Source organism: Gavialis gangeticus, unplaced genomic scaffold (assembly GCF_001723915.1).
Source record: "Gavialis gangeticus isolate Ggan-Ray unplaced genomic scaffold, GavGan_comp1, whole genome shotgun sequence".
NCBI lineage: Eukaryota > Metazoa > Chordata > Crocodylia > Gavialidae > Gavialis > Gavialis gangeticus.
In genome coordinates, this window is record NW_017728996.1 from 34,522,449 (window position 1) to 34,532,027 (window position 9,579).

The 9,579-nt window shown below is 39.6% G+C and overlaps 1 protein-coding gene across 1 annotated transcript in view; it reads right to left on the minus strand.

The window, feature by feature from the left end:
- Positions 1–9,579, minus strand: part of ADAM10 (ADAM metallopeptidase domain 10) — a 136,327-nt gene that overhangs the window by 82,122 nt on the left and 44,626 nt on the right. The window contains exon 3 of the mRNA XM_019504302.1: positions 3,425–3,543. Coding sequence (XP_019359847.1) covers positions 3,425–3,543 — 119 coding nt within the window. The remainder of the gene's footprint in view (positions 1–3,424; positions 3,544–9,579) is intronic.

The following is a 9,579-nucleotide window of genomic DNA, read 5'->3' on the forward strand; positions in this document are numbered from 1 at the left end:
AGACCATTTAGATTGGGGGTGGGCAAAATATAGCCTGCCAACTGACTGGATCTGGCTGGTGGTTACCCCTGCAGCACTCTGCATGGTGCTGAGCCCCACCTGCACCCATCAGGGCAGCCCACACCACACTCCCACCAGTGCCCACCAGCCTGGCCCTTGGCCATTGCACAGCTTCTGGTGGGGCACTTCTTGGTGCAGCTGCAGTCAGCTGGGTACTGCTTTGCTCCCCTCACTATTAGTGACAGCTGCCTGGCTGAAGCTTCCCCCCCACCCAGAGTGGTGCGGCAGGGGCAGGAATGGGTGAAGGAGCACCGTTGGTGCCCACCCAAACCCCACAGGGAGTTTTAGTGAGCTGCTGCACACAGGGAGAGGGGAGTGACAGGAGAAGGTGAGTGCTGACCTGGCCCACAACAGCTCATCAAAACTCCAGATATGGCCCTTGGGCCAAATAAGTGTCCACTCCAATTTAAGCCAATCCAAATCTGCAGGTCTAAAAATAATGGGAATAACTACTACATGGTCGTCAAAAAGTTCGAGGTGGTTGATTACAGGACAATACAGACAGCATCCATGCAAAACACTTCACATTGGTGACAGTAGTAGTATGCCTTAATCTTCTTTTTCCCCAATTTTTTCATCATTTTCTCATTTTTACTCAATTTATACTTGTACATTATTGCATCCGTCTTCCTTCATGAGGATGGGGACAGTCCAGCTGCAGCTATCTTACTTTCCAGATAACAACAGCTTATTCTCAGTATCCATTTATCTTTTAAAATGCAGAAATATTGGCCTGTTTTGTGCTATCAGGCTTCTATGAAGAGCTTTTATGTAAACATACTTCAGCTTCAAGCTCTACCGATCCATGAAACTTTTGAAGCAAAATATTCATCCGAGAACAAAAGATACACTTGTGGAAGACAAGAGCAGAAAAGTTAAATATGTGAAGAAAAGTATGAAGAATACCTCAATTTTACATCATAAAGTATACAAGATTTAAGCATTCTTTCACATTCCTTGAAATTTTAGAATAATCCAGATGAATTAGCTTTTCAGAATAATCAAGATAGTCCTGGTCATCTTTTAAAGATGAGCTAACTTCACAATTACCAGTAAATTACTGGATTACTGTACCATTGAACATGATTTGAAACTTCAGTGTAGATCAGAACTGTCCAAATCAACAACCCAAAGACTGCATAGGGCCTATGAGGGGTTATGCTGTGGTCCTCAGGCTCCTACTCAACTGCTCCTCCCACCCATCCTTCCAGCTATAGCAGCAGCAGCACCCAAGGACTCTTGGTTGCCTCTCACTTTTCTTGCCTTTGTGTCCTGTGCCCATATCGAGTGCCCACACTTAAGGGGTCCCCAGCATAGTGCAGCAGAGGAGAGAGGGCTGCCCTCAAACACAGCTGCAGTGGCAGAAAGGGGAAAAGGCCTATGGTTCACACTAAGCAGCCAGGGGCCACACTAAAAGTTCGACAGCCCTAGCGTAGACTATATAGTCCAGAATTAAACAAGGATTGGGGCTAAATAACAATTAACCTAACATTAAGTCAGAGATTCAGCTTTTAGAGAACGTAGCAAAGTCTTTTTCCTGCCCTTTGGGCAGGGGGCTGGACTCGATGATCTTCCGAGGTCCCTTCCAGCCTTACTGTCTACGAAGTCTATGAAGTCTTTAGGCCCACTGACCAAGAGCTTAGGGCTGGGAAAGCCTCAGCCCCACCCCAATTGTTTGTTGCAATACAAACTATACCCACTTCTACTAAAGGGTTAGATCAATAGCTTCTCTTTACGCCTTTTAAAATAGAAAGGCAGTCCATGTGGACATGTGGTCCAAGATTAACATTCAGAAAGGACAGATGTCCTGATCTGCTAGATGGCTGATTTTATAACCTTAGGGGAAATAAAAGTGATCACCTAAAAGAATGGCCTCATGTTAAGACTCTAGTGAAACCCTTATGTGAAAACCTTTTCTTTATTTGTTGAATCAATTATTAATGGTTACTATCTTTTGTCAAAAAAAAATGATTAGATTCATTAGCCCTGGAGCAATGATTCTCAGCCAAGGCATCCCACAAGATCCTTTGAGGTGTGGCACGGGAGACATGATGAGACAAGCAGATAAGGACAAGCTCAGGGTCCAGGTGTACATGCTGCGTCTGCCTGGCAGCTTCACGGCTCTTATTGCCCAGCCCCTCTGCAAGGAGGTAAGCACTACAATAAATAAATTAGTTTTGGAAATGGGGTGCTGCTTAATTCACAAAAGTTATGGAGAGGGTGTCTCAAGTCAAATAAATAAGGGGTAAGCCTAAATGGGGCAACAGCCACTTCCCTAGAGGCATCTTGAGTATCTAATGCCAAGACAAACAAATGAATTATAGCAAATTAAAAGGGGGTAAGAAGATGCCATGGAGCCCATGCTCCATAATAACTGTTTATGTTCCTGTGCTTACTTTGCTGTAAGTGAAAGCCAGACTAGGGCAGCTCATCCCATGTTGAAACAGGCTAAACTACTATAGTTTAGCTTTCATTTACAACAGGATAAGAGCAGTTCCACGGTTACTGTATGCTCCTTACATGGTAAGTTCCTACCAGTTCCAGTGTAAATATGGGGGGGGTTCATAATCAGTTACTTAATTTAATATTTCTACTTTCAAGTCATCACTAAAGAAGGATGCATCTCTTCACTGGAAGGTTGAAATGTCTATAAAGTGAACAAAATAAAGATTGCAAGCTAAAACATTACTTCAGATAGACAAATGCTGATTAATATAAGCTACATTAAGATGCAGTTGGAAGTAAATACCTTGAAGATCCCTTAAAAAAATATCCAAATAGAAAAAAATGCTTCCTATACATGCAATTTCTGTGCCTGGGTATGCCCCCTCTTAATTGATGCCCAAGGCCGATGCCTTTCACCCACCCCTATTTATGTTACAGGTGCCTACCCTCGATTAACGCATTCATTTTTGCATTTTTCCATATGCTGGTGTTTAAATACCCTGTTCACCACATTGTCAGAATCCTTGAAGTACCAACTTGCCTGGGAATGCAGTAGGGCCATGCAGCTGTATTTAAACAGGCACTGGTGAGCTCAAAAGGTTTAGCCTTCTGGTACAGTTCACAGTTAGGTAAATCATCATCTGGCTGAAGGAGGAAGATTTTATAGCGAAGTATAATACCCACATTCTTGAAAAGTTACTTAATATAATTTATGTTCAAACTTGAGACTTAAGTTAAACAAATAACTGGCAAATTAAAAAAAGTTAGGAAAAAAGATTAAATCTATTCATACTACAGATTTTACATTTTTCAAATTCATACTTAGAATAATTTAATAAATCCCGTTGATAATGCAACATTTAATGTAAACATTTTATTAAGCTTTTGCATTTTAATCCATTTAAAATATTGTACTTACCATATATATGTCCAGTGTAAATATGGGAGGTATCATAATCAGTTACTTTATTTGATATTTCTACTTTAAAGTCATCACTAAAGAGGGATGCATCTCTCTTCATTCGAAGGTTAAAATGTCTATAAAGTGAACATAATGAGACTTTATAAACTAAAATATAACTTCATATAGACAAGTGCTGCTGAACGTAGGCTACATTAAGATGCAATTACACGTAAATACCTTGAAGATCCTTTTAAAATATCCACATAGAAATAATGTTTCTTATAATACAATAATAGTTCAGTTCAACCCATAAGAGTATTTTGGTTGTTTCTACTACAAACAGAATATGCAAATAATGCCACAAAAATACTTAAAGCTAGAAATTGCGGCCAGAGTTAAAGCTCACAAATCTCATCAGCCAAACCTTAATTAAAATATTTGCTCCCACCCACCCCATGAGACAAAAGGAGCTACTGGAAGAATAGTTATTTTTTCCTGCAATGAAGCACTATGAATTATTCTAGTTAGTTTCTTTCATTTCATTTTCCTTTGTTTTCATATTTCCAACATGGATGAGACTTACAATACAAGAATATTAGCTGTAGAGTTGAACTGAAACCCCCCCAAAACCCAAAACAAACAAAAACTGAGAAAGATGCTAAAATTTGTAAGAAAGTCAATGCAACATGTAGCTATGTCAGTTCAACTTTATATCCAAATTAAACAGATTTAGTTATGTTCAAGTTTCTCATGCAGACTTCCAAATCCAACTGAGTCCAACAGAAATTTAGATAGCACCTTGGTAAGAAGGAATACAAGTTAATGGTATTAAGTTGAATAAGTAATCAAGGTACAAGACTTTCCTTTAGGGTTTACAAACAATTAATCAAATGTGGAAAAAAAAAAACTCTTATGTTGTATAATTCATGACTAAAAGCTGTCAAGATGCCACCATTCCAGGATAAAGTAATGGTGTGAAAAAAATCTTAAGTAGTCTGAACGCTGCATTAGCTGCAATAAGAAAGTATGCCACAAGTACTAAAAGTGTGTCACACCCAGAATCCACTGTTTTGCCATTACAGCAGGCATCACATTACTTAACTATATACATTTTAGAAAGAACTAGTTGAAGTTCATTTGCACAAAGTAGTAACAGCCACACATACTTACCAACTTGTCTGAATTCTAACTAATAGTTAAATAATGTTACTTCTCTGAAGGATATAAAGCAAGATAGAGATTTCTTTAAAACGAGGATCAGACTATCAGTTTTTAATTTGATTTTAAAAATACAGCTATTATTATCCTGTACATGGAAAAGCACTTTAACTTTCCTTCATCTAACAGCCTAGGACAGATCTTCACCTCTTTAAATTTTCTCTTCCTCCTGGAGATGTCCTACATGTAAAAGAATAATCCAGTCTCCATAGTTAACTGATGTCAAACTTCATTACAAGAGCAGCATCGTGGCTGCATCAAGTGAATGGAATGTTTCAGAGTAAAATTCAGCCTCATTAAATTTTGCTTAGAAACCGCTAAGTCAGTTTACAGATTTACTCCTTTATCTCTGTGATTGTTAAAAGAGAGTAATGCACTGTTGAAAATAAGTAACCAGGCTGAACATTTCCAATTTTAATTTATGTAAATTTAAGTCAGCCATAGCATACAAAATAAGGTGTATTACTATTTCTAACACTTTTAGATACCTCGGCACAGTTAGCAGGTAGTTTAAAAAGTGTAAATGTGATTATAACCTTCAGACTGAAGTTTGCTATTTGATACTGATGCTTAACTCAAACAAAATGCAGCTTAAAGAGTACATCTGACTTTTTCTTTACGATGTTCTTTTCAGCAAGTGAAACACTCACTAGATTCAACTTAGACATGCATGCAGTAGCATGAATAGGTTCCATGTCTCAAATAACAGTCATGTGAATTTATGTTCCAGCACATTTGCACACCATTCTTCAAGCCTTGTGCTTCCTACTACAAAATCACAGACTCTAAAGCAGGCTTGTCTGTACTTTGACAATGGGAATCCATCCCTCCTTTTCTACCTTGAGCACACCACACCAGTCCAACTTTGCTGCCTCCCTCAACCTCAAACTGAACGATCAGTAAATATTCAATACTCCATGGAACTAGCATACCCCATTTCACCTTCGACAAGTCTAAAGCCACCGATTCCTTCACAGATGGCACAGTGACTGCACTTTGGATTATGAATAATCAACCCTGTTGATAAGATCACCAAGCAACTGTTAGTTTTATATACTGACTTTTAGTTTTTCCCCAGGACTAAAGAAGTCCATTAGCTAATCAGGTTCTTCTGGAACTATTTTGAACAACTATTTTTTCATCATTTACATTTGCTTCAGGGTAACTAGATTATCTGTCATTACTATTAATGTTGTCCATTTACACGCTCTAAATGAGTAGACAAAACAAGGCCCCAAACAAACCAATACCAGTCACTTCATTTTTATTTAATTTGATTATCAAGATGAAAACAAGTCCCAAAACTTTACACAGACAGTGGTAACCAAAAAAATCCACAAGAATTTTATATAAAACACATCAAGAAAAGTTTTTACTGAATTAAATTCACAAACACGCATCAACTCAATCTGCAAAACAAAACAGCAGCTAAACATGGCCCTTGCCCTCCGAATTGTTATGCTTTTAGAGGTTTGCACAGAAGTCTCAACAAGTTAGCTATTTATTATCAGCAACAAAAGCAGACACCTCAAAGTTAAATTTAATTGAAAATATACCATTTTGCTCAGTACAATTTTACATAACTTTATGTTCTTATTACAATTCAATTGGATATAATCTGCACACAAATTTACAGCAACTTGTTTTGGGGGGGGGGGGGGGGGGGAAGGGGAGCAGTGCATGTGAGAAAAATATGGTAATTACAAGCCTGCTTGACTACTGGCTCAGGCGCTCCCATTTCCAAAAAATATCCAACAAAGCTACGGTATAAACATTTGTATTTCATGTGTGCTACATTAGCATAGATCACTGTTTAGTAGCAATGTTACCTCTAAAAAAGGAACTATAACAAAATTTGAGATCTTCAGGTTTTATTTTCCTTCTGTTGCTGCCTTTTCCTTTCTTTTTAATGATGACCTGATTGCAAATGCATGTAAATGCAGTTACAAGCCATGTTTTAGTCACTGAACAATGTATCCAAAAAAAAAAAAAAATTTTAGTAAAACTGTGGAAACTGATAAATAAAGCCAGTTACATAACTTCTTCCTCATTTTTGAAGCCTTCTCTATTTTTAATGATGTAGTGCCTGGCAATACACTTTGGGGCAGATTTTGATCAGTTAAGCCTGACCTCAAAAACTAGTGAACTTCTACCAAATTTATAACCATATAATCAAGATCAGGTTCCAGGCCTTTTTCATGCATTCTGTAGTTGAAGCAAGAACAGTTGATACCAATACTCAGACAAAATCCTAGTAGTTTTCTCATGGGCTTTAATTATGTGTCCTACATTTTTATTATACAAAAAATATTATATTAATGTATGCAAAGCAAATATCTGAAAACTACTGAAATGGTTATTTGGATTGATACAGTAACAGTGAAGGCACCCAAAGAATTCAGTGTTTAAACTAGCATTTTCTTTAAAGATGCCAGGCAATTTATCCTTTTGCACTGAATAAATTGGGCAGTTTCACTATGTGCCAGATCTATAATTAAAGCAGTGTGCCATCTCTGCTATAGATGACACAGCCTCTCTCTTAAAGGGCTAAATCACGTGTTCTAAAATCCAAATGTTTACTTGGATTGCTCTGTAATGCATTAGGTCTCTGGAAGGAATAGGGTGGGGTAAAGATCCCACATGCAGTCCATAGATTCCAAAAGGACCCTTACAATCTGCTTCTATCAAAATATACATTTTTTAAATTTATCTTTTGGAGAAAATTAATAGTGCCATATAGCAGAAAATTCCCATAGGTATCTCAGTCAGTCTGGGCCTTGTCAGTTCCCAATGCCTACAAAGGGAGCAATACCCTATCTTCCTAGGGTGTGTCCTCTCACTGCCTGAGCACATCAACCAGGAAAGGGGCCCTGTTAAAGGAACCAGTTTAAAACCAAGAAATACAGCATTAAGTTACATATCAATCCTGTATATAGCTAAAGATAGGACAAGGGGGCTCACAAGGTGGACCAGGGTGTACAAGAGGGACAAAAGGGACATACAGGGCCTGACTTGGTTATGCAGACTGAATTGTGTGTCAAGGAAGTGTGTAAGCATCCAGAAAGCTGCTGCTTCTTATTTATGTCTGCAGCAGTGGAGGCCTTGAGTCAATGTGGAATGACTTTGTAACTGCTAGTGACTTAAGTGTATGTACCCAGACTATTTCTTGGTTTTCGAAAGTCTTAGTTTTCTTGAACTTGCCATTCTCAAAGATGACAACAGCTGCACCAGACAACTTTAACTCTGTTAATGAAGATTGGTCATTGACTCTACACTATACACCAGAGCATAGGAATATCTGAACTCTCTCAGGACCCTGGCAGACATTTACATTTGTCCCACCTTATATATAAGGTTAGTACAACAAAACAAATATCCACACATTAATGTTGTTTGTTGTGCTATAAAAATAGGTGACCTACTACAAAAAAAGGCAAATCCATAACTAAGAAGTTGCTGTTAAAGTTGTTTCGGGATAAAAACAGTAAATCTTTCAGCCCCAAAAAATTGAGGATCCATCACAAAAAGTTGACATTTAAGAACAGCAACTTCTTCATGGCACAAAGGCTTTTCACCACAAAATTTAATGTCTGAATTGGCATTACTATTTACTAATATCCCATTGTCCCTTGCTCTCCCTCCCCCATCCAAGTAGTAAAGAAGGCAGGAAAATGGCTGGTTCCCCAGAGCTGTCAGGACACTGCCCCCTGCCCGTAAGGGTACTAGGTAAAAGGTGGCTCTGTCCCTGAATCCAGTGCTCCAACTTCTACCTGTTCCTGCTGCTCCTGCCCTTTGAAGTTCCCAGGGTAGCACGAACCTGGAACTTCTTCAAAGTTCCCAGAGTCCTGGCAGCCCAGGGCCTTAAGTTGCCAATCTCTGGTTTACACTACACTAATGGCTGTCTCTCAAGTCTACCTCCCCGCCCCCCGCCTTTTAGCAACAGAAAACGCATGGCAAAGTCCTTTCAAGAATAATACATTAAAACCAACAAGTTTTTTAGTCAAGTAAGAATGGTAAGAAAAAAATGAAAGATATGAATGCAAAATTAAACTGATATTTAGGTAAACCTGAACTTAACTGGATAAATTTCACTTTACTACTTTGGCTAGGGACAGACAGCCTGAGCTTGAACTGATTCAATCTTTGCAGGTTAATCTAACCTGGCTAGGCTGAACTGGTTTGTACCCGTCAAGACATCCCCTCTGGACTGAAGAAATGCAGGCACATGCCTTCAGTGGTTCAGGCTAGAAGCCAAGGGGTGCTAGAGCAGCCCTCCTGTCCCTTGTGCAGTGCTGAGCTGGGAGGGCGTGGCCAGGACCCAGCTGGATGGTCTGATTAGGGAGGGGTCCCCCCCACCCATTGCTGTTGATAATGGAGCCTTTAGTTATGCAGCAGGGAGTTACCTAGGGAGTTGTTAGCATTTATCAGTCCAAACAAAACAAAAGCTTCTCTCATTAGTTCAAACCCTTAAACAACTTTTTCCAAGGAAGGAACAGAGGGACATTACCAGCTACCTGTTGATTAGCTCCAAAAAGCCCTAAGCCAACACTGTCCTGCCTGCCTTTGTCTCATTTCCCACAGCACAGACCACAGCCAGCATGTGGTCTGCTAGCTAGTGCTGAGAGGTGTCTGTGCAAGGCAATGGGGAGGGGAGAATCCCTGCTTGAGCAGGGAGTGGGGGAAGAGAGGGAGGCAGGTGGAAGCCAGGCAAATGCCACTGTACCTGCAGGCTCTGTGGGAGCTCCAGCCAGGCAGCAGAGGCACAGGGCCCCACCCAGGGTTGCAAAGCATCTGGGATGCTGGGGACATCCAATTTAACTTGAACCAGGAAGGGGTCTGGGACAGACACTGCATAAACCAGTTTGACCCAAATCAGTTAAGTCTGATACTACAGTTCAACCAGGTTTATCTCCACCCGGTCCCAGCCATTTTCAAACTGGTTTATGTGCACT